Raw genomic sequence first — 24,455 nt, forward strand, 5'->3', positions numbered from 1 at the left:
TCTTCAATCTTGCTCCTATTTGCACGACAGGTACAATTCATCGTGTATGAGAAATTACTAGCACAGGTTAATATTACACAAATCGACTAACTTGTCCAAATGAAATCAACTGGGAATGTACAACTTCATAAACCTTATTATCCCCAAAGTGACCATGCCCACTCAGCCTTGTTCAGGTTGACACTGAGAACTGCCCGTTGTAATTCAAATTGTTCCCCCAATTCCTTAGTCCCTCCATCGCCATAATCCTGGAGGCTGTTAGACCCTATGAGCTCAATAAGTTTAAATCAAGAACTTACCAAGTGTGATTCATGTCTTCCGGAAGCGGTACATGTGGCAGCATTTGGCTCATCTTCAGTTTAAATGGTTAGTACAACTAGTGTGTCTCAAGTAACTTTGCCTACGTCTAGCGTGAGATCAAGTGAAGCCGATGGCATGCTAGCAGACGCAGGATTGGCAACGCTCTATGATATTATTATGAATTGTGAATAAATTGACCATCGTTTGACATAAAATGCCCACATTAATCTGTAAAGAAGCGTGTTTCGATAAATGCTCGAAGAATTTGGCGTAATATAGTGGAGCATTGCCTGGTGTTGGTGGTTGGAGTCGACAGGCGTTGGAGAGAGACCTGAAAGCCTCTAGCGTCGTGTTCTGAAGCTGTTCGTCGAATCGAGGGAGGTTCTAAAAATAACTCAGAATGAAATGTAAATAATGAACGTGTCGCATCCAACCTTGAACAGCCATGCTCCAGCATAGGCGGTAGCAAACGGAACAATGTCCTGCCCATACGCGAGATATCCATTCGGGGCAAACTCTGTGGTGATGTGCCGTAGCAGAGCCAAAGCTGCGCTGACGCAATCCAATAGAAGTATATGCGTTGCCCCTGGCAAAGGGTTGTAGACTAGAACTAGTTTGAGTTCTGCTAATGCAAGTCGCATGCGCATATGATAAAACCGAAGAAAACTCTTCGAAATCGGCGAAATAGTAGGATCCACTGACAAGAACCGTGTAAGTTTATTTTGAGAGTCATTTCCGCAAACTCACCAGTCTCAAACCGCCACCCATCTAAAAACTTTTCACCTCCACTGATTACATGGCGAATAAAGGGCTCGAATTGAACTCGGTTTAGAGGCGTTACTACTGAACGAATAGAGCGGAAGAGGTTGTAATGAGACATCATCTCGAGACTTGTCACTATCACAATATCTGCATCTATTAACTTGAGTTTAGCGCCTTTCAGCCAACGAACTGGGTAATGCTTACTGCAGGAAACTAACCACCTGGCGTTAGTAATGGTAGAGTAGTTTGAAAAAATGCTTACCCTGGCATGGTTTCTGAGCCATTGTAGCCCGCCTTGTGGAAAATGCTCTTCTGGTATCATTCGGGGCTTCCCTCGTCGAAGGCTGGTTGCCAGATCGCAAACTAACTCATACTGGTCAAACAATAGTCTAGAGGAGAAGACTATGGCTTACCAGCAAGCTCTAAAGTGACGAAACGAATCCCATACCATAAGTCGTAATAAAAAAAAAACCATGTCAGAGGCACACTCACGAAACCAGGTACGTTCTTCATTCTAAGCAAAGAACACCACATTCAGGGTCCACCAGAGCAGTATAAGAGAACGTGTGCTTACCAGCCGCTCCCTCGCTTGTAATTCGTTAACGGGCAAAGGTTCTGCCCTGGCATGATGCAAGTTGAGTTCAAAGGCCATCCTGATAGCCAATCCCAACTTCCTAAAGGTACTTTTATCTTCCGCCTCCTTCCAATACGTCATGATTAGAAGTGCCTGGATGTACTCGACACTGCTTATACCATCTGATAGTGCTCTTCCCAAGAGAAGTTGAGCCAAATCGTGAACTGGCTTGAAATGAGATGGCTTGAAGAATCGACATGCAGCCGCCAGAATAGCTGTATATAACAACCGGGATCTTCGTCGTACGTAAATAGGCGTATGAAGTGTGGGGTCGAGTAGAGCGATTACTGGGTTAAGTGTCGAATGAAATCTTGTACCAACTATGTGAAGTGGGGCTCTCGAGGGGGTTGAATACATACTCACGAGTAGAATAGCCCCATTACAGAATCCTCAGGCAAGATACCAAGTTTTATGGGGTCATCATAAAGTTCTTCAGTGTTCGAGTAGGCTGCGGAGAAGGAGCCCGAGAGTCGGCCAACTGGCTCGCCACCGTATACTCGGCAAGAGAAACTAGAGGATTGAGTCCAGTCGAGCCATGATCCCGGCTGAGGAAGGTAACAAGATGAGCTGAATGTCTGAGTGACATCGTTTGAAGGAAAGATTCTTACTATGGAGCTGAAATATTTATAATTTACTGAGTCGTGGGAATTGGTGTTTTGATTTTGATTACTCACTTTGAGCCGGTATGGAAGGGCGATTTGGAAACAACATTTCGTTATTCCCGGACAGTTCCTGCCGGGTTACCCCCGTTTTTGAGCGATCATAGAACGGTATCGCCGCGAACATGGATCTAGTATAGTAGTCTCGGGTCTGATAAAGCTTCAAATAGGATCAAGGATGCAAAGGGCGCCGAGTTTGTCCGATGTTGTCAAGTACGTTTAAAGCCACCAGTCAAACATACAGGCGCTTAAGAAACAGACCAGGGGTGCAATGCGAACCTGGTGTCGTATCATAAACGCTCGTATTATATACGGTAGATCGTAATTCATGGTAGGGAGCAAAAAGGCCGGTCCCGGCCATTTTTGATATGAATTTAGCCGTTTACTTGGCTTCTTTCAAAGGAGGTAATTATCCGGTCACGGGGCTTGCCCCTAACCCCTGGTGGCTAACACAAAGTTTGCTGAAAGATTCAGAGTGGAGCGCGTGCCATGTTCTCATTCATATTTAGCAAAACAAACGAGATCTATATACCGCATATTATCTATCCTACTTGATTCTCCGCAGTGTATCTGTGACGGAGTTTGGCTGAAAGGAGCAATCACACCGCTGACGTTGCATATCCAAAGGCTGATCCTTCCAACCCTCGGGCGACTAGAGCATATTCATTAGCAGCTTCTTTCGTCTTCTTGGTGGATCTCGTTCTATTTGCAGCCACGTCAGCAGTGATTTCCTCAACGAAGCCAGTATCCACATACCCAAGCACGGCCTTCATAAACTTTTCCCTCGCCGCCGCAGGTATCTTGGCATTGCTAGGGTTATCCTATAATAGGGCATACAATCAACATAAAATCACCGGTTGATAGTGGAGCCGCAGACGTACTGCCATCAAAACGGAGCCCATCCACGTTCGAGCCTCGTTGGGGACCCGCGAGACAAGATTCGACAAGAGCTCAGCGAGGTTCGGGACCGTGGATCGGGGCGCGGAGCCTCCGATACCGAGCAAGAGCGCTTCCATCAATATCGCCCCTTGTTTCCGTAATTGGGCATCTGCAGGCGCAACAAGGGCGCTGTCGTTTCGCGTTTTCCGAAGGAACATGGTCTAAAATAGCCGATAAATCATACTCGACAATCACGCGTAAGCTGCCGGAAATAGGACGCACCATAAAGTTGCATGCGTTGACAAGCGAGTATCGTTCCTGCAAGGTCAGCGCGGTCGCCGTAATCCGGAATAATCCATCGGCTATATCCCCAGACATTTCAAGGATGACTCTGGGGAAATGTCCGCCGACCTATCGGAGTCTTAGTATGGTAGTTCTGAGCAAAGCGTGGGATGGATTAGCACTATGCACCTTGGTAAGGTACCCGAAAAAGTCCTGGGCTACATCAGGTTCGTCTCCATAGCCGCACCACTGTTCAGCATCGTCAGGCCAGCTGCAACAAGCCCACTGGTCGCCTGTGCAACAATCCCCGTCCGGCGCTGAACCTCCACATCACTCTCCTTGTTCAACCTTGGCCACATCGGTGGGTCCAGTTGGACAACCAAGAGCGCAGCGAGCGATAGCCACACCGCAGTCAGCTGAACCCTGGCTGCCGTGCATACAAGCTCAAGAAGCGGCTCGGGAGATAACGAGAGCAAAGTTGCATCCGAGGGAAGAGCAGTGATAGATTTGATTAATTCGCTAACTGCCTGTGAAATCCATGCGCTTAAACGTTTGCTCGAACTGAAACAAAAATGATGATATAGCTTACCGTGCTGACCTCCGCGTCCACGCACCACCTGGCCATAATCGTACCGATAAGCCTCACGATTTCTTCTCGAAGCAGAGTCATCCTGGAATCGGACCGGGCCTGTTCGATTGATAGCAGGAGAGCCTGGCCCTCGGGTGTATCAGGATCCTCGAGTGCAAATGTGAAGATGTCGGTGGAACGAGTGAGACCCTTGCTGCATGCAGTCAATGCACCTAAGTGAGCGATGGTCGCATCTCGAATGGCTTCGGGAGGCTGGTTGGATGAAATTAGTTAGAATTGGAATGAGCTTCCTACGATGAACTTGCCGTGTTTGTATCATTCAGAAGCTGACCGAGGCTGGTAACAACTGGAGTAACAACGCCCTTGAAACCACCACCACCTTGTCAGAACAAACCAACAGCAAATAAGAACGAGAATATTACCAAAATAGGATCGATAGCCTGGGCAGGAGGCAAAGCTTGAATAACGCTAGCAATCGATTGCAGAACCTTGCCCTTCTCGTTCGCCTGGGTAAAAGAAGAAAAAAGTTTAGGAGAGAGTACACAGAGTGAGTATCAAATTATCCGAAACGTACCGGGATCCGTGGTAATCGCTGATGCAGCTCGCCAAAGCTCTGAATATGAGGCGCAAGTCGCACACGATTGGCATCGCACAGCTCTTTCAGCGCGCGAGCCGCGTCTCCGCATACGGCCGGTTCCTCGAGCGCGGCAACAACGTAGCCAACCGCGTCCAGCAGCAAGCTGGCACCCTCGCCCGCGTTGGTACTCGGAACCGCCAAATTTGCCCCGTTTGCGGCAGCGGTTTGGGGGCCGACGCGGTCGCTGTCGTCTCCTGCGGGTGTACTCGCGCGCGTTCGTGCTCCGGTCGTGAACCATGTTGCGTACGCGCCTACGGTTGCGAGTGCCGTGCGGCGTACACGGTGTGTCCCGGCGCGCGGAAGGCGGCCAAGAACGCGAGGTCCGAACAGCGTCGCGAGAGATGGATTTGGGTCCACAGGCAACGCTTCTTGGATGGCCTTGATGTTGTGTAAAGTAGCTTCTACGCTCTGTGTAATGGATATAAATGTGTGGTTTGGCGTAATACCAGTATGGAGACTGTCGCACCTCCCAGTCTACAGGCTCATTCACCAATCTCTCTACCAGAGGATCCACCAATTCGCGTAACATCTCGTCCCGGAGCACATAATATCTGAGAAACAGGTTCAATAACGACACGAGCCTTGTTCTTAATCAGCACGCACGCATTTATCAGTGCATCCCCAACATCCCGTCGATAACTATCGTAATCAAACCTGCTCAGCTGCCATTATCCAAGTATCACGGGTTTGGTGACATACTTTGAAAACTTCTCTCGTTGATCTAACAACAGGATTAACATCAAACTTGAATTCTATATCCATCGTTACACACACACCTTTAGGCCATCCAGGCTCGGCCGGCCAAGTCACCTTGCGCTGCAAAATACGGACGAGCTGCAGATAGATCGCCTTGGCCACACCCCACAGCTCGCCATTTTGATCGCCCACATAATCAGCATCCAACAAGGCTTCTTCGAGCAGGTACCAGAATGGCAATACCATCTGCAGAAAAAACGAGAGTATCCCGAGTCAATATGATGGTAATCCAAGGGACAGATTGATTCACCTCGCTCTCCTCTTCATCCACGCCGTACCACCCGGGGAACCCTGTGTAGCCAAGAGCCACCTCCATGAATTTTTGAACATTGGTTTCGTTCAAATGAGCAGCCAGATATTGGGTCGAGTGTTCACCCAAGGCGGTTATCAACTTGCATACAGAGTGAGAAACGGCCCCCGAATCCTCCGCTGGAACAATCCAAGAGTTGGTAACATTACCAAATAGGGGACGGGGAGAGGGAATGACTTACAAGCCACAGCTTGGTTCATAATCTCGATTCCGACCCGCGAAACCCATTCGAGCAGAGGCAAGGTGAGAGTCCGGAGTCCTGCGCCTCCTTCAGACAACGACGACTTGGTTAGTATCTCTTGTAATACATCAGACGCAGCTACAAAGTTGTCTTCGTCCGAGTTTGGCGAGAGTAGGTCGATCAGAAGAGGGATCAATGGGGTTATATTACTGCGGGTGTGAAACGAATCAGCTCATCGAACTAACACGGCAAAAGGACGTCCATACTCGGCAGGAATTCCCCAGCTAATCCATGCTTCAAGACACTTTAGCGCCGTACGCCCATGCGTACCAAAGGACGAAGATGCGGCTTGGACGACTGCTGGAGCCGCATCGCGAAGGATCAAATCCATTTGGGACCTGTTGTGAACGAGCAGGTTAGAATGCGCAATGGCGTGCTGGTAAATACCCTCCATATTGACATATTACCAGCGCCCAGGGTGGGATGTGCATAGCATAAGCAAACTTACTTTTTCTCTGCGACCAATCCGAGCGCCCGACCTCTTCTGCTACAATAGTAAGGAATTCTAGTACGACTCCGGGGGATGCTCCGTTGGCGCTAAGTGTTTGAGCAGTACCAAGGATCCAGTTTGGCCATCGTGATTCGGGATGCTCGCGATCGGTGGGTGCAAGACGCAAGGCAAGGGAACAAACCTAAAACTTGTGGGTTAAAGGCGATCATTTGGTTTTGACAGTAGACAGACCGAAACAAACAGCTTTCGGGTGATCACAGGTGGCAAGTTTCTCGTTGCGGCTCTGCCTGTGAGTTCGAGCAAGGTATCCCGGAGTGTGATGGCGTGTTCTTGTGGAAATGCGTCCCTGTAATTGGTTGTCAGACACAAGCGGCTTGGAAAGGTACATAATATACACACCAGTCGCGTGCTATCTTAACCTGGATGGTCAAGGCGCCGAAAAATTGCACGTTTGGGTCCTATAATATCGGATTCGCGAGTTGTCTCACGGCAAACAGACTGGGTTATGTACTCACAGATGATTCTAAAAATGGGATAACTAGGCCCCAGGCTTCAGGACGTCTTTGAACATCGAGAAGCTCTCTTGATTATAAACAGGTCGGTTTGGGCGGCACGACGAGATCATTATATGTGGACGCGCCTGTTGATGCTCTGTTGGACCTCTGGGCGTGTACCAGGCGAGTACAATTGATTCACGAGCTAAAATGTAAACATATATTTAGTAAACTATTAATAAATCCAAATCGACACAAACATACTGCTTGGGCTTGAGCGATGTCTTGTGGCGAAAGCGAAACTTGGAACGGTGACGCAGACATCTCTACAATTGGTGATTGTCCAAGGCTTGTGATTGGGACCTGCCCTCAACTCTCGGCTTCAGGGCAGGGAGAACGTGAGATTACCAAATTGGCTTACCGGAGAGCAACCGTTGTCAACTCCACCGCATTTTGATATATTTCTGATCTTTGTCTGGCGCGGCCGGCAAAACGTATATATATGAGCGATTCCGCATGAGGTTCTGCTTCATCATCTCGACGACCACGGTCGCTTTTTTCTTCTGTCCTTGACGGCTGGCCTCCTGAGTCTATATTCCTCGCTGCTAGTGTCTTTCAAGTCACTCTTTCACACCAAATATTCTCCAATTGACTGGATCTTCTGCTGCCCGTAAAACGACCATGTTGTCGTCCGCTCTCATTTCACTTGGCGTTGCCGGCTCGGCGCTTGCTTGGCCTGGCTTTGGTTCCTCTCGCCACTCCTCCATTGCTCGTGCCGTCCATGCCCGCCAAGAGCTGGTAACTGCAAAGCCCAAGGAGCCTGTCGCCGCCACTTGGTTCGCATCCTGGCACGCCGACGAGTTTTCTCTCGCAAACGTTAGCTGGAACAAGGCAAGTATTTCAATCTGTTCAGCCTTCGCGCGTGTCGTAAACTAACCCCACTGCTTAGTACACCACTGTTTCATACAGCTTCGCGTAAGCGCCAATATAATATATTGATTCTGACGCCGTTATTAACTCGTTGCCATCGCATATAGCTTGACTACTCCCAACATCAGCTTTGTTAATATCAGCGACCCAGAGGTCTTCAAGGACTTTGTGTCAACTGCCCACGCCAACGTAGGTTATTTTGTCTTTTCCCCGCGTACTTTTGTAACCTTATTTCATGCAGAATGTATCAGCTACTATTTCCATCGGTGGCTGGACCGGCTCCATATATTTTAGCTCGGCTGTTGCGACTGCGGAGAACCGCACCGAGTTTGTAAAGACAATGGTCAACCTTCTAAACGATAACAAGTTGGATGGATTGAGCTTCGAGTAAGAATTTCACACCCTGACTCACTGCAGCAGCACTCATAATCACTTCTAGTTGGGAATACCCTGGCGCCGCCGGAATTGGCTGTAATACCAACTCCCCTAACGACACTACCAATTTCCTCCTCTTCCTTCAGGAGCTCCGCACCGCCCTCCCGAACGCGACGCTCTCGGCCGCGACATCCATCAACCCCTTCATCTCGGCCGACGGCACGCCAAGCACCAACGTCTCGGACTTTGCCAGCGTATTCGACTACATCCAGATCATGAACTACGACATCTGGGGACCATGGAGCGACACGACCGGTCCCAACGCACCACTCAACGACACCTGCGCGACCAACGCGACGCAAAAGGTGGGGAGTGCCGTAAGCGCCGTCGAAGCGTGGACCAAGGCTGGGTTCCCTGCGGACCAGATTGTGCTTGGTGTCGCAGGCTATGGTCATGGATTCTCGGTCACCCCGGCCAACGCGCTCAACGATAGTATCTTGAACCCTTACTCCACGTTTAACAAGAGCTTTACCCCTCCGGGCGATGCTTGGGACGATATGCCCGTCGGCCCCAACGGCACTGTCGCGCTTGATGTATGCGGCAACCCGCAGGCACAGGGCGGCAACTGGGACTTCTGGGGCTTGTCGAGAACGGATTCTTGAATGAGAACGGCACTGCTAATACCGCCGAGGGTATCGTGTACAAGTTTGACGAGTGCAGCCAGACTGTACGTAACCCTCCATCCTATGTTGGCCATCTTAATTTATTGACAGCGCCCTCGTAGCCCTTTGTGTACAACCAGACATCGGGCGTCTTTGTGGCCTTTGACAATGCCGAATCGTTCGGTAAGCGATAATATTCGTGACTTGCATCAGGCTGTCGCTGAAGATGATACTCCCTTTTTTTTACCAGCCGCCAAGGGTAAATTCATCAACGCTACCGGACTCCGTGGATTCGCAATGTGGGAGGCCGGAGGAGACTTTGACGACATCTTGCTCGATTCGATTCGTTCCGCTGCTGGTTTCCCAGAAGTGATCGAGGACGAGGACGATTGCGAGGATGATGGCGGTGATGATGGTGTCCAGACCGGTAACGGTAACTCGAGCTCTGGTGGCAGCGGTTCGTCCAACAACTCGGGTGCTGGTTCGTCCAACAATTCGGGTAGTAGCAACTCGGGTGGAAGCTCCAGCAACAATTCCGGTAGTGGTTCGTCGAACAACTCCGGTAATACTTCGGGCAACGCTTCAGGTAACACTTCGGGCAACACCTCGTCTGGCAACACCTCGTCTGGTAACAATTCGAGCGGTGGAAGCGCATCCAGCACACCTTCGACCGGTAGCAACAGCAGCAACAACTCTGGTAGCAACAACTCGGGCTCTACTACTTCCCCGTCCGTACCTGACGACGAAGACGAGGATGACGAAGAGTGCGAGGACGACGAATACCCAGAAACCCCTGTGACCTCCACTGTCAACCCCACCTACCCGTCTGCGACCGCGACTGCTTCTGCCTCTTCGATTGTCGTCGTCCAACCCGAGGGTACCCCGACCGCCATCGTTTCTTCGAGCTCGGCTCCGCAACCCTCAGCCACCGCTGCTCCTGATGCTGGAATTACCGATGACGATGATGAAGAGGAGTGCGAAGACGACGACGAGATCATTGATGGTACCGCCTCTGCGTCGTCTTGCCTACCACCACTGGTACTTCATCAGCCGCCAGCACTATCGCGTCTACTTCTGCCTCTGCATCGACTGCCTCTGCCTCGACTGAAGCCACTGCCAGTGCCACCTCTTCCGCAGCGACAGTCTCCGAGACATCAGCTTCGGCCTCTGAGACTGCCACCGAGTCGGCCACCGCCTCGACGTCTACCGGCAGCTCTTCGGCCTCTGCATCGAGCACCGAATCCTCGAGCGTTCAACCCATTCCCACAGAGAGTTCCGCCACGACAGTCTCGGAGAGCTCCACTCCTGCGCCTACCTCTGTCTCTGCTTCTGCCTCTGCCTCTAGTACCGAGCCTGCTCTGAGCGCTGAACCTACCTCGACCGCCTCAGCCGAATCTACCCCGGTTGCTGAATCCACCTCGGCCGCCGCGTCCTCTGCTAGCGCTAGCGCGGAGCCCACGAGTGTCGAGCCCTCCTCCGCTGCCGCGTCGTCCTCGGCCGAACCCAGCCCCACTGAGCCCGCAACCAGCGCCGAGCCCACCTCCAGTGCTGCACCCACAAGCGTCGAGTCTGTTAGCGCCGAGCCATCTGCCCCCGAGAGCTCTGTAGAGTCCACGCCCGTGCCCACCCCGTCCGCCGAGCCTTCATCGTCGGCGTCCCTGTCCGCCCCCGTGTTCGAACCCACTCGCCGCTAAAAAACCGAGCGAATATACCTCTTTGACGGTCGTCCTTAGGAACGCAGAGTACTTTTAAACTATATCCCACTCCTAACTACTTGAAGTAGTTTACATTCTTTTGTTTTTTAAACTGGTACTGGACTCTTTGTAGCTTGAGCTGTGCTTTGACAATACACCACGGATTCAATAAACTTTTGGATTTTTTCGCTCGTTGGCTTAAATTTGTGAGATTTACTTTTAGAGATGTGTTACTATAATTAGTCCAACCCTCTTCACTGAGTAAAATGGCTCAAATGGAATGGCGCACGTGAACCCGTTGACGATTCTGAATCTTTGCCCTATACACATGCTTTTGATGCAACGGTATTTATGCCTATCATCGCGATATCAATTCATCCCCATCGTATCAAGGACGCAGAGTAAATTTCACCCTGCCTCATCAGCTTGAGCGATGTGGCGCGCGACACTCAATGTGTATCAATTGTGCACCGCGTATGATCAACGTGCCCCTTTATATCTATGCAGATCGAACGCTATCTATATATAGCATATACTTCTATGTAATCCCGTCGCTTGGGTCCGTTCCCGTCCTTCGCTACTTTGTTACCAGATCGAACCAAGTCGTCTTTGTTGGCGGTGATTTTGCGAAGCAGATCCATGATAGCGAGGTACCAAAGGACACCAGCGAACCTTGAAACTGCCACCCGGATCCACCAGTCCTACGTTGCCAAGTGAGATTGTGGTACAGTTCCCATCGCCAAAGGTTCTGCTCTAACCTTGGCATAGATATTTGCGATCTCGGCCGTCGCCGCATCGACGCACAAGCTGTCACCAATGAATAATGTCTTCGGTGTGAATGAGATGTGAGCGCTCATAAATAAAGTTATAGCAAGACCGTTTTCTATTGGGGATAGCCACTTCGGATCGGTTGCTCTCAATATCCTAGGCCAACCTCAAATTCATGTTGTGCAAGCAAGCGAGTAATTACGGTGACCTAATTGCTTATGTGAAAAGTAGCACCCTTGATCATTTATCTATAGATAACGTTTCAGCATAAAGTTTGAGATTAGACTTTGGTTTTCAAGCTCGATAACATTAATTGAATTTTGTCAATTGTTATCCAAACTGGTGTTTCGTAAACCCATTTGCATCGGACATGATGTCCTTTACGTGCTCAGGTCCCCGTAAATAGTAACTTGCAACTTGCATGTTTATGAGCGAAACTTTCACAATTCAGTTACGTGTGCGGGGGACAGATACACATGACAGCCCAATTTGATATCACGGTAATATGCGAACACCGGCCCGCAATGAGCAGCTGAAATATTCCATTTTTCGGTCATATGCACCAGCGGTCTCGTGTATGCATTTGGACAAACGTCCGGCGTTCTGAGCGTAAAGAAGTCGGTGAACTCTTCAAAATAGTCATCTCGCGCCGGCAAAGAAGCTGATTTGCTGCTTCTCTTGGGCTCGTCATCTCCGAAGGTTATAACTCTAGTTGGACTTGGACTGGGCCGCCCTCCACTTGTGTAGCATGTAGTACGACTGTCCCGATGCTGTAATGTACTTTTATAGATTTTTCCAAGGCTTGATAAGTCGGCCCGAAATCTTCGCCTTATTGCTTTATGGGGAACACTTCTAGGCGGCGTCCACGATAAAAGGCTCGCATCACACGGCAGCGACAGCCTTTACGTGCCTCCCGCCGTTCGAATTTCACGATGAGGCTTGCTGCATCACTCGGTGTTGCCTTTGGACTTGCTTCCGCTGCACTCCATGTCCAGGCGCAAGCTAATACGACACAATGGCCTGTGCATGATACCGGGTTAACCAAGGTCGTACAGTGGGATCATTACTCGTATGTGAACTTGACGTCAAAAGTTTATCCTATTCACACGTCTAAATTTGCCCAGGTTGATCGTCAACGGCGAACGCTTGTATGTCTGGAGCGGCGAATTTCACTATTGGCGAATCCCTGTCCCAGAAGGTTAGACTTTTTTCTTTCATTAATTGCCGCGCGGGATAGCTGGCTCATTGGAGTTTTAGTATGGCGTGACATCCTGGAAAAGGTCAAGGCAGCAGGATTCAATTCTGTCTCTGTCTATGGTGAATAAGCCTTGAGCTATCCTCGATTGATTTCTAACTAACGATACAGGAAACTGGGGATATCACAGTGCCAGCCCTGGTGCCCTCGATTTCGAGTCGGGAGCACACAATTTTGAGTCCATTCTCGATATTTGCAAAGAAATAGGTCTTTATGCAATTTGGAGGGCGGGACCGTGAGTGTTCACAACATATTCATCTGTCTTCAGGGTGTCTGATCTGCTCGTTCAAATGATAGATATGTCAAGTAAGTTGATCACACACATCCCTTCAAATAACATAGTGCCTAAATGCGATTCTGTCCAGTGCCGAAACTACAGCCGGAGGTTTTGCTCTCTGGGCGACGACAGGTGCTTACGGAACTCTGCGGAATAATGACACGAGATATACAGGTATGTGATTTCGTTCGTTACCCGACAGATCTACTCACCGCACGCTGCGAAGATGCATGGATGCCGTACATGAAAAAGTACACCAGCATACTTGAAAAGCATCAGATTACTAATGGAGGAAACCTACTGTTGTTCCAAATCGAAAATGAAATCGCTGGACAACGTTTGAGCTCGGGAGCGCCCAACTGGCCGCTCATTGCATATATGCAGAACCTGGAGAAAACTTCACGGGATTCTGGACTTATTATTGTGATTGTGATTATTTCATGATCGAATGAATTTGCTAACTCGAATGAACAGCCGTTCTTTACCAATGCACCCAACATGAACGGTATGTTTGATTACGATCCATGATAGCCCATGGTTGACGAGTTTCTAGGCAAGTCATGGTCTAAGGACTATGACCCCAATGGTGCCCAGGACATCTATGGTAAATCCTAGAAGCAGGCATGCCGTATCCCCTCCAGTCTTGTATTCCTGACTCTATCGGCTAGGCGTGGATTCGTACCCTTCGTGCTGGAGCTGCAACCTTGATGAGTGCGGAAACGTCAAACCATTTACGGTTGTCGTACGTCTCTTCACCTCTAATCTATCTAAATCTAGAGCTCATTGGATCAACAGAGTTACCATGAACACTTTAACGAGGTTTCTCCTACGCAACCGTCGTTCTTACCTGAGTTCCAGGGTGGATCCTACAAGTAAGCAACTTACTGACTACCAGTGACCAATGTACTGAGCTTCGACAGTCCTTGGGGTGGACCACAGGGAGGATGTGCTTCTAACATGGGTCCAGATTTCGCAAACGTGTTCTACCGGTGAGTCCCAGCACGGCTAATTTGTCACCGAGGTCTAATTCGCTCCAAATAGCCATAACATTGCTGAGCGGGTCTCGATGATGTCTTTGTACATGCTATTCGGGTGAGCGATATGTATTTCTGTAGGATGAACGCATACAAACTGACCGCGGTTGAATCTATAGCGGTACCAACTGGGGTGAGATAGCGGCTCTTTGGAAAGTGAACCTCCAAGGCTGAATTAATTACTAGGTGGACTTGCGACCAATTTGCTCGGTACTTCGTATGACTACTCATCTCCGGTGCGCATACATTCGACGATGAGACTTGTAGCATGACTAAAGTTGCCACAGATCAGCGAGAGTCGTCAAATTGGACAAAAATACTACGAGACTAAGCTTCTCGGAATGTTCATCAGGGCTGCCAAAGGTTCGTTTATACAGTCACCGCCTCATTCTAATTTTTAAACTTGATTTTCAGATATCACTAAGCTTGATCGTATTGCTGCATCGACCAATTACACTACCAATAGTATCATCAGCGCAACCGAGCTCAGGAACCCGGATACTCAGGCTGGATTCTACGTTACCCGACATGCTACGTCGTCCGACACGACCAAAGATAGCTTCCAGCTCAAAGTTTCTACGTCGTCAGGAAGCCTGACTGTGCCTACCTCTGGAAATATCGCCTTGAACGGAAGGGAGAGCAAGATCATAGTGGTAGGTTCTTACCCGTTTCATTTCAAGCCGACGCCTGATGCCGAGTAGACTGACTTCAAGGTTGGAAATGCTACTCTCCTCTATTCGACCTCTGAGATCCTCTCTCATGCCATTATCGATGGAAGGGAGCACCTCGCACTCTGGCTCCCTGAGAACGAGTCCGGAGAGTTCCTGGTCAAGGGTGGCTCGAAATCACAAAAGGTCCTTACCGGTCCGGCAGCCAAGTTCACGAGCTCCTCCAACGGCTTGACTGTCTCTTACACCCAGACATCCGCCGTCGGTATCATTTCGTTCGACTCGTTTACCGCAGTCCTCGTCCCCCGTTCCACGGCATGGAAGTTTTGGGCCCCAACGTTGACCGCTTCTCCATTTTCGCCTGCGGACAAACTTGTCTGGGTTACGGGTCCTTACCTCGTTCGGTCCGCTTCGCTCGCAAAGCAGTCCACTCTGCTCGAGATCACGGGAGATGCCGATAGCTCTACCCAGATTGAAGTTTGGGCGCCCAAGAGCGTCACCGCGCTGCACTGGAACGGTCAAAAGCTTGCATTCAAAAAGACGTCGTATGGCACTTTGGTTGGCACTACTCCTTCGTTGGACATCACCGCCGCCAAAGTGAGCGAGAAACTCAAGGGTACATTGACCGGATGGAAGGTTGCAGACGGGTTACCTGAGCGATTTGCCAACTATTCGGACGCGGGCGCAGGATGGGTTGCTGCTAATCACACTTCGACCCCTAACCCGACCAAACCAAGTGGCAGTGGCCCTGTTTTGTATGCCGACGACTATGGATTGTGAGTATTGAATTATGGCGAAAGATGGTGGCTGATTGTATGCATAGCCATTTGGGCAACATCCTCTGGCGCGGACGGTTCAACGGCAAAGCTACCGCGGCCCAACTTAACGTCCAGGGTGGAACTGCGAGCGGGTGGTCTGCGTGGCTCAACGGAGATTACATTGGGAGGTGCGCACATCCCCCCCAATTACAAAGGGTTGCGAGCCTAACCTAACGTCCCTTGTAAAAGTTTCCCTGGAGACCCAGTTTCCGTACGCGGTAACCTCACACTCTCGTTCTCCAACGCAACTGTGCTCGATGGCGAGAACGTCTTGCTCGTGCTCCAGGTATGTCCAATTTTCCGGGTTTGTCGCGAACAGCATGGTCCTTAGAAATTTCGACAGGACCATTCGGGGCATGATCAGCGCGCAGATGCTCTCCTCCCACGTGGCATTCTGAGCGCATCACTCCTAGGTCCATCGAACGGGACCTTTACCAGCTGGCGCGTGGCCGGTAACGCGGGTGGCCAAAAGAACATCGACCCTGTGCGTGGGCCGATTGCTGAGGGCGGACTGGTAAGTTATCTCGTCTCATCGTTCCACTATTTCTCTCTCTCTGAGCCCCCCGAGCACAGCATGCCGAGCGCCTGGGATGGCATCTCCCTGGATTCGACGATTCTAAGTGGGCGTCTGGGTCCCCTTCGGACGGAGTACAGGGTGCCGGTGTGGCGTTTTATCGTACCCAGGTAGACCTGAGCAAGATAATCGACAAGCGCGGTACGTTATCGCTGCCTTTATGTTTCCCCCTCTTCTCCACCCAACCGCGGTCGATTGCTAACTCGCGATACACATATAGGCTATGACGTCGCTCTTGAGTTTATCATCGACGCGCCAAAAGGGACCAACGTCCGTGCACAGCTCTACGTCAACGGGTAAGTCCACAAACCCGCTCATCCCAATGCTCCTCCCCCCTCCCTCCTTGATCCTGATACATGTATGCGTTAATGCACAGGTACCAATACGGCAAGTTTGTCAAACAAGTGGGCAACCAGATCGCGTTCCCCGTTCCACCCGGGATCCTGAACATCCGAGGAAAGAACACGATCGGTCTGTCCGTGTGGTCCCAGAGCGCGCAGGGCGCCAAGGTCAGCATCGACTGGAACGTGCTGGGCGTGTACGATTCGGGCTTTGATGCCGATATCGACGCGGCGTATCTTCAACCTGGTTGGACCGCCGATCGTCTGGCCTATGCATAAGGTGAAACGCGCGCACACGGGGGTCTGTGAATAGAGATAGGGATGGGGATGGGGGCGATAGCCTATAGGCCAAACCCCGTTCTAAGCCTTCCTTCCCGCCCGCCTAGCCAACATTTACCAAACCGAGAAAAACATCCAACATGCTATAGTAGTCTATACTTTTTTCCTATTATGTAAACCATTGAGATCACGGTTGAAATGAATCTGAGCCTGCCCTGAACCCAATCAGGCACAAACGCCACGTCCACGGTCCCGGGGCGACCCCAGACGACGGGGACTTGGGCTCATAGCCGCCAGAAATGGTGTGAAACCGATTGGACCCAAAAAAATCGAATTCCTAGTTGCACTCTTAATAACAAGTGAATGACAGATATCAAAACATTGTACGAGTGGGATATATTCAAGAAGAAAAACGGAGCTACATTAACTGCATACACACACAAAACAGAACTTCTTTCCTGGAGAGTACACATAGAACGGATCGAATAAACAGCAAAAAAAGGCGAGAAAAGAAGAACACGGTCCAGAAATGTATGTAGAAATAGTGTAGAAAAGAACAAGAAATATAGGTCATGCGGCATTTATTCATCACCTCGTATCGGCGGAAATAATACTCCCAATGCTCAACGGGTTTCGTTTGCCCTGTCCTCCACCAGCAGCACCGCCAGCACCTTCACGTCGGTAATTCCAGGGGAAGCCGGGGGCGGGGGTCTCGTTTCGTATGTCGTCGAGCTCGGGTTGGCAGGCGCAGAATAGTACCCTCCTCCGTTCCCGGGCGCACGGTTCTCGAACGCGCTGCCTGGTGGTGGAGGCGGGGGCGGCGGTCCTCCTCCACCCGCGCGACTCTCGAATCCACCACCACTTCCCCCTCCTCCAGGCGCACGATTTTCAAACGCCGGCGCGCGATTATCGAACGCGGCTCCCGCACCCGGCGCCCGGTTCTCAAACGTCGTTCCGGCGGGTGCGCGACCGTCAAACCCGCGTGTGTCGTATCCGCCCTGGCTCTGGCTATGTCCATGTCCATGACCATGACCATGTCCGTGCGTCCTCGCGTCGTATGCTGCACTCCCGGTTCTGGCCTCGTATCCTCCAGCAGCCCGGGCGCCTGTATCGTATCCTCCAACTCCAGCTCGAGCGTCGTACCCTCCTCCAGTAGTACCTGCTCCAGTCCGAGTCTCGTACCCTCGCTGCTCGTACGCCGGACCCGGAGCCCGATTCTCAAACGATGGTGGGGCCCGATTCTCAAACGCCGGCGCACCCGACCGACTATCGAACACAGGGCCGGCCGCACGGTTGTCGAACCCAGGACCGGGACTAGGGCCAGGACCAGGAGGCGGACCCGGTCTCCCATCAAACGAATTGTGCCTCGAATCAAACGCCTGCTGACGAGCGTCAAACGACGCCGAGGACGCGCTGGACGGTGTTACTGCCGGTACAGTCGCCGCCGACACTGCCTGCCTTGAATCAAACGATCCCGGACCGGGACGACCGTCAAACGACGGGCGATTGTCGAATGTTCCCGAGTTGGGGGGTGCTGGGACAGAGGAACGGGTGTCGAATGCCCCGTTCGGACCACCTGGGCCCGAGCGGGTGTCAAAGCTGTTCGACGAGGTTGGCGGACGGGGCTCGTACGATCCTGCAGCGGCCGTCGGGGCGTTTGTTCGGTCGCGGCCTACACCGGGCGCAACAAACGGTCGTGGTTCCGCGTATCCACCGCCACCTCCTCCACCTCCAGACGGTGCATTCGAGGCCGTTCCAGCTGTAGCGGGTGCAGGCGCAGGAGCCGGGTACCCAGACTGGTTTCTCAGGGGGGGCAAATGCACCTTTCCTGTCTCGGCTGATGAGGTGAACGACTCTCGGCCGGCGTAGACCCGCCAGAATGCGTCTGGGGCTGCGACTGGGCAGGCGGCTGCGGTTGAGGGGGTTGTGCAGGAGGTTGGGGCTGCGGCTGGGCATAACCATGCGGGTACTGCCCGCCGTAGCTTTGCTGACTCCACTGCTGGCTGTACGATTGTTGGCCTTGCTGCTGTTGGTCATAGTAGTACCCCTGTTGTTGCTGTTGTTGCTGCGGCTGCTGCTGTGGTTGGCTGGGCGCGTTCTGGGACTGGTACCACCCTTGTCTAGGGCTCCTCGGCGGAGTCGGCGGGGGCATGCTTTGCTGTTGCTGGGGCTGAGGGGGATAGGGCCCGGTAGTCGCGCCCTGCTGTTGTCCATTGGCATATCCAGACGAAACATTGTTGTACCCGCTTGGGCCTCCCTGCGACCACTGCTGAGGCTGGTACGGCTGCTGGGGTTGGTACACACTGGGTCGTAGCCGGGCCGCGGCGAATACTGGTGATACTGCACATAAGGCGGCGGTTGGTGGTAGTACGGCGGCGGGGGAGGCTGGTGCTGGTTCCACGTCGGGGGTTGCTGCTGCGCATGCGGGGGAGGAGGGTAGTACGGCTGCTGTGATTGCGGCTGCGGCTGCTTGAGGTTGAGGTTGAGGTTGCGGTTGCGGTTGAGGCTGCGGTTGCGGCTGCTGGTAATGCCATCCGCCCTGGGGGTTGGACGAATCGTGCGAATGGTCATCGTGCCTCGCGCGCTTTTGCTCCCTAAAGTCGCCCTCGTTCCGCGCGCGCTTGGAGCTCTAACGTTCGGGTGGAGGTGGGGGCATGCCGGGTGCGGGACCGTGAGCAGGCGGGGGCGGGGAGGACTGCATGACATGTCCCGGAGGGGGAGGACCGGGCGGCTGCGAGTGAGGCATGGGAGGTGGGGGCATTCCGTGTCCGCTTGCGGGGGGATGCATCGGCTGATGGTGCTGGTGCTGGTGCTGATGTGGAGGCATAGTGGGCGGCATTCCGTGGGGTGGAATTGGATGGGATGAAGACGGTGCCATGTTGTGAGGCGGCATCTGGTGGTTCTGCACAGGGCCGGGGGGCATGTTGTGGGCGTGAGGGGGAATAGCACCCATGTTCATGTTCATCGGTGCACTCATGTTTGGCCCCGGACCGGGCGCAGGAGGATGGTATGTTGGCGGGAATGTTCGCGGGGGAGGCATATTGGTGGGGCCGGGTGTCGGGATGGGCTGGCCATGGTGGTGGTGTGGCGGTGGGAGAGCACCTCCAGGCACAGGGGGAGGAAGGCCAATCCCACTCGGGGGGATCGGGTCGGGCGCAGGAGGATGTTGTATGTTGGCGGGAATGTTCGCGGGGGGAGGCATATTGGTGGGGCCGGGTGTCGTGGAATGGGCTGGCCATGGTGGTGGTGGCGGTGGGAGAGCACCTCCAGGCACAGGGGGAGGAAGGCCAATCCCACTCGGGGGGATCGGGTGGTTCGCATTCGATGTCGGGGGACGGACAGGGGCCGGTGTATTTGTCGTGGGTGCGGGAGGGGCGGGGGCGGTGGGGGAGCTGGCCTGGGGGCGCACCCTGAGGAATGTTGCTGCCGCTCGGAACGGGTGGCTGTTCGTCGTCGTCGAGGGGAACAACCATGGTGCCTCCTCCGGCAAAAGGGTTTCCGCCTCCGTGCGGTGCGAGCGCATTCGAGTTGGCGGTTGGACTGGTCGCTTCCGTACTCGTATGTCTTTGCGAATTCGGATTTTGATCCCTTGGTCCGCCAACGAACACGATAGCGACGTCGACTCTGTAGCATGTTAGCAGGGCAATGGATGTACCCCTAGTACTCACCCTCCATGCCTGGGAACTTCTTGGCCGTAAACACATAGAACGGATTCGAGTAGATGGACCTGCAGTGGTGCACAGTCGCCCTGTATGCGTGTCAACACACGTACGCACAAACAAGCACACAAGACAAGACGCACCCGTGGACCTCGAAGAGCGTAAGCTTGAGGCGGTATGAACCTTCTGTGCGGACGGACAAGTCGGGAAAGACAAAGAATCCGGCGTCTTGACCGCCATTCTCGGTATCCTTGAGATGATAGAGCGAGGACACAACCGAACCTGTCGTGCATCGTGTCTATATTGACGGCCACCAATCAGCCACCAGGCCCTGTGTTCGGTCTAGTGTATGCGGGTCAGCCTACCTTGCCATCCTTGAGCAGATGGAGCTCATCGTCCGTGTCGACGCTCGCCAGACTGGCAAACATGAAATAGTATGGGTTCTGAAGGTATGACTGCGACGACGCAGGTGATCCGGGCCGCGACGGTGTCCCATTCGGATCGATCACTCGCAGCTGCACAATAGGCGGCGGGTCGATCGGTCGGCGGTCAGCTACCCAAAAAAAATAATTCCGTAAATCAGCCACAAAATATTCCCAGCCATAATATCCACATTCTACACCCACCCTTGCCACCCCACCACACATCCTCGCCTGCTTTGGCTGTTGACGCACAATCAGCTCATACTGAAGCTGTCCCGGCGCCATCGTCACACAACCACAACACGGAAACAGAGACCAGAGAACAGACGGAGAGAGAGGGGGAAAGAGAAGAGGAGAGGGCGAATCCGAAAAGTCGGGAAGGTCCGCTTTCGTCCACTCTATTAATACGTATCTCATTTGCAAAACCCCCTCTGTTACCCGTGGCGACGGCCTCCCTGTATCCTGACCCGGTACCACACTCTTGGCTCCCTCCCGAGCCAAACCTTATCTCAATTGGAAAATGTTGAAACATGGGCGTGGGTTGCGCCTTGGAGTCGTGACGAGGTTAACTTTGAGTCATATTCCCTACGTCCCCCCCCCTTCCCCGCCGATCTACAGTATCTGTGTGTCTATATCCCGGAGACCCAGGAAGGTTACGGAAGTGACGGGGGGGAGTAGAGATAGTGATTAACAAGGAGAAGGGGGAACACCGTTTGATTACCCGTTGTGATTAAATGACAACAGTAACGGACGCCATCTTGTTAATTATTATACGCATACACGAACACCTCCCCCTCCTACTATTGGATTTTCCGTAATCCCACCCCCCCCCCTAGACCTACCGCGCCCGAAGACACAAGACACCAATCCATGCTTAACCCTCCACGTCATACACCATAATTAGGTACACACATCCCATCCGTCCCTCGTACATGTTACACACCCAGGGGCCAACATCAAAACCCCGTAATCATGCCGCCGGCATCGACACATCCTGTTCCGACTGGATGGATATACCACACTTGATATATCGATCTATGCGACTGTGGAAAAAAAGAGCACACCTGGTCTACCGTTATAGGTTGACGAATCGAACCTGTTGATTCGCAGGCTCGCCTAATACTCTGTTCTTTGCTCGACCCTTGCCACCGCCGGCGATGACGCACATATACGTACACGCATGCGCAAAGACAGATGAAATGTGACGCATATAATGCATATATATAGCAACGCACGCGCTATCTTTCCCACTCTGGACACTACATCCAACCATTCATCTCATCAATCAATCACGAAAAAAATCACACATGACAAGTGAATAAATCAATAAAACATCGACATCGATTATACTCCCCATATACATACCACATACAACAACGTGTGTGTCGCGCAGGTAAACCCCTCTCCAAGACCAAACCAAAGGTCTAGCAACTCCATATTTGGCAAAGACACCTAGGCCTCAACTCAATTACACCAGGGGGTCCTATAATTGTCTTTTTGCTCCTTTCTACCTAAATTAACATCGTAGGGGGAGGAGAATGGCTAGTCAGAGAATGGATTAGCGTTCCCCCCTGCCACCAGTAATTTGGGGAGATCGGTCAGAGGTCGTCATCAGAATGACCCAAGCGGATGGGGGAAATTCCCCTTCGGAGAATTACAATCAAGGGATGAACAATTGAGATCAGGATGCGTGTCCCATATGGTACACCGCCTGGGGACCGGAAACCCATGCAAAGTCAATTCATGTACCAAACACCAAGAAAGAAAATGATCCTAAACACAACCATGTATACAATTGAAAGAAACAGACGCTGGACCAAACTTGTGTGTGTGCGCGATACAGCGTTAATGAAAAGAACAGCAATCCTCTTCGGGGGACCGACCCCAGATCGAAACCGAATTTAAGGTTTAAAGGCGATGGGATGTGATAGCCCCAAACTCCACGATTTCGCATTCCACAGAACAGGACAACGGCAACATCGGATTTCAAGAGAGGGGGAGGGGACTTGGGACGAGATCCGGGTAAGGAATCCCCAACGCCCTGGTCCGGTTTTATCATAGCCTGGCAGTACACTGGTACACTATCATCTTGTTCCAGTCTTGGTCTGCGTCCCAAACAAGCTTCCCCTCGAGCTCCTCCTCGATCCAGCGTTGGGCGATCACAGCGTCTAGCTCGAGTCGAGACCACTGTGCGTGCTGTAATAGATATGACGCGGAAGCGAGATGTGCCACGAGCACTAGGGCCTGGCGCGCGTGTGAACTGCAGCTGCTGGGGTTTAGACTTTCGAGCAGTGTCAGTCGTCGTTTGATGAGGTTGATAGAGGGTCCGGGGTACCGGGCGATAATAGCTCGCGACCACTATTTCGTCGGTGATTTAGGTAGTGATGTCAGGTACGAGTCTGGTTTAGCTAGGCGCTCGCAACAAACACACAGGGAGACAAGCATACTTCGCAAAAGGCCTTGATGGCGTCTCCTCCTCGCATAGCGCGCAGCATATCCAGTGCGAGCACATTGACCGTCCCTTCCCAGATCTTCTCCACGAGCGAGTCTCGGATCAGTCTCGTCTGGTGTTTTAGTGTGGAATAAATGCGTACTTGGGGGGGATCGTAACTCACCTTCCCTATTCCGGTCTCCTCCATGTACCCAAGTCCTCCTAGCGCCGCCATGCATTCTTCCATCCCGCCTACTGCACGGTCAGCCGCGAACGCTTTGAGAACCGGCGTCAAGAGACGTAACCGTACACGTTCGCTGTTCGTTGCCGTCCCAGCCTCGGAGGCTCCCAACAACTCCACGACTCCAAACAAAAAATGGGTTAGCGCATGTCGGAGAACCTCGACCCGAGCCAAGGTGGCTGTATGCAGTGGTACATCAACCAATAAAGCTTGACCTCCGACCCGTCCCGGAGCTGGATCGGCCACCTGTCGGACCTGAGCATAGGACCGTGCGATAGCGAGGCATTTCGCGAGATTTCCGATCGAAGTCGCTGCAGAATGTAGGCGTGTGATGTTTAATACGGGTGATATCGTACGAACCCCATTGGGTTTGATCGTCCCTTGGGTTTGTGACGGGCGATGAGGAGAAAGCCGATTGTGTCCTCGAGTTCGAGTTCGTCCTCGAGTTCGAGTTCGGCCGTCGGGAGCGCATGAGTCCCAACTTTGTTTTTTAACCTGTGTATGTTGATTCCGTTGCGTAGCTGAAATGAGAGCAGATGGGTGTTGGGCGAGAAGAGCTCGACGTCTGCGCTTGGCATCGGTACAACGAAGAGCGCGAGTCCTTGATTGGGTACTTGCGCGAGTGCAAGTGCCAATTGTCCGTCTGTTGCTGAGGAAAACCATTGACGCCCGAGAGTCGATATGGCGCGCCGTTTTGCATCGTATCATTGGGATAAACGGGGTGAGCTATGGTCTCGGTGTGCGAGACGTCTGATCCACCTGGGCGCTGTATGTATACAATTGAGCGGTAACCTACGAGTCAAATTGACCAAACATGCCTCGGTCATCCATTGTCCCGCTGTGTGTACGCGAGCTGGGGGTCTCGACTTGTCGATCACATACATGTTAATCGGTGACGCATGACAGGAAAGATACTTACCTCAACAACCTAGGTAACAGCCACTCTTTCATATGGCAAGTGCCGATTAACTCGAGCACCCGCGCGGCCCCATCCGTCATTGCCAAAGGACAGGTAACCTAATCGAGACCCGTT

General features: G+C 52.2%; 5 protein-coding genes across 5 annotated transcripts; 2 read left to right on the top strand and 3 right to left on the bottom strand.

Moving 5' to 3' along the window:
* Positions 1–137: 137 nt before the first annotated feature.
* RhiXN_11956 (Myb protein 1A) lies at positions 138–7,318 on the bottom strand (the record flags this gene model as incomplete). The annotated part of the gene is made up of 33 exons (XM_043331771.1): positions 138–255; positions 300–352; positions 405–464; positions 523–684; positions 735–997; positions 1,048–1,215; positions 1,267–1,275; positions 1,325–1,425; positions 1,476–1,576; positions 1,637–2,006; positions 2,060–2,241; positions 2,961–3,176; positions 3,237–3,455; positions 3,517–3,645; positions 3,706–3,734; positions 3,803–4,043; positions 4,106–4,357; positions 4,437–4,441; positions 4,500–4,611; positions 4,680–5,150; positions 5,209–5,293; positions 5,346–5,381; positions 5,442–5,463; positions 5,519–5,684; positions 5,749–5,927; positions 5,990–6,198; positions 6,256–6,387; positions 6,437–6,681; positions 6,732–6,846; positions 6,900–6,958; positions 7,016–7,038; positions 7,175–7,199; positions 7,259–7,318. 33 exons carry the CDS (start codon positions 7,316–7,318, stop codon positions 138–140), a joined length of 4,617 nt encoding a protein of 1,538 aa, XP_043186532.1.
* Positions 7,319–7,675: 357 nt separating this feature from the next.
* On the top strand, positions 7,676–10,655 carry RhiXN_11957 (chitinase; the record flags this gene model as incomplete). Its single annotated transcript, XM_043331772.1, has 9 exons — positions 7,676–7,870; positions 7,944–7,969; positions 8,032–8,113; positions 8,166–8,311; positions 8,364–8,892; positions 8,949–9,026; positions 9,084–9,144; positions 9,212–9,964; positions 10,012–10,655. The coding sequence occupies 9 exons, from the start codon at positions 7,676–7,678 to the stop codon at positions 10,653–10,655; spliced, it is 2,514 nt and encodes an 837-aa protein (XP_043186533.1).
* A 1,700-nt stretch (positions 10,656–12,355) lies between these two features.
* On the top strand, positions 12,356–16,669 carry RhiXN_11958 (glycoside hydrolase family 35 protein; the record flags this gene model as incomplete). Its single annotated transcript, XM_043331773.1, has 24 exons — positions 12,356–12,492; positions 12,548–12,621; positions 12,681–12,740; positions 12,790–12,913; positions 12,976–12,984; positions 13,044–13,129; positions 13,182–13,378; positions 13,430–13,460; positions 13,509–13,559; positions 13,624–13,697; positions 13,751–13,827; positions 13,876–13,944; positions 13,997–14,047; positions 14,109–14,122; positions 14,176–14,225; positions 14,277–14,352; positions 14,404–14,642; positions 14,691–15,433; positions 15,481–15,603; positions 15,665–15,761; positions 15,819–15,989; positions 16,049–16,190; positions 16,270–16,345; positions 16,426–16,669. The coding sequence occupies 24 exons, from the start codon at positions 12,356–12,358 to the stop codon at positions 16,667–16,669; spliced, it is 3,015 nt and encodes a 1,004-aa protein (XP_043186534.1).
* Positions 16,670–17,292: 623 nt separating this feature from the next.
* Positions 17,293–19,240, bottom strand: RhiXN_11959 (velvet factor; the record flags this gene model as incomplete). The annotated part of the gene is made up of 3 exons (XM_043331774.1): positions 17,293–18,611; positions 18,662–18,926; positions 18,974–19,240. 3 exons carry the CDS (start codon positions 19,238–19,240, stop codon positions 17,293–17,295), a joined length of 1,851 nt encoding a protein of 616 aa, XP_043186535.1.
* Positions 19,241–19,298: 58 nt separating this feature from the next.
* On the bottom strand, positions 19,299–24,000 carry RhiXN_11960 (acyl-CoA dehydrogenase; the record flags this gene model as incomplete). The annotated part of the gene is made up of 9 exons (XM_043331775.1): positions 19,299–20,293; positions 20,338–20,417; positions 20,472–20,626; positions 20,694–20,881; positions 20,955–20,990; positions 22,823–23,108; positions 23,198–23,314; positions 23,366–23,733; positions 23,817–24,000. The coding sequence occupies 9 exons, from the start codon at positions 23,998–24,000 to the stop codon at positions 19,299–19,301; spliced, it is 2,409 nt and encodes an 802-aa protein (XP_043186536.1).
* Positions 24,001–24,455: the final 455 nt, after the last annotated feature.

This window comes from Rhizoctonia solani, chromosome 15 (genome assembly GCF_016906535.1).
Source record: "Rhizoctonia solani chromosome 15, complete sequence".
NCBI lineage: Eukaryota > Fungi > Basidiomycota > Agaricomycetes > Cantharellales > Ceratobasidiaceae > Rhizoctonia > Rhizoctonia solani.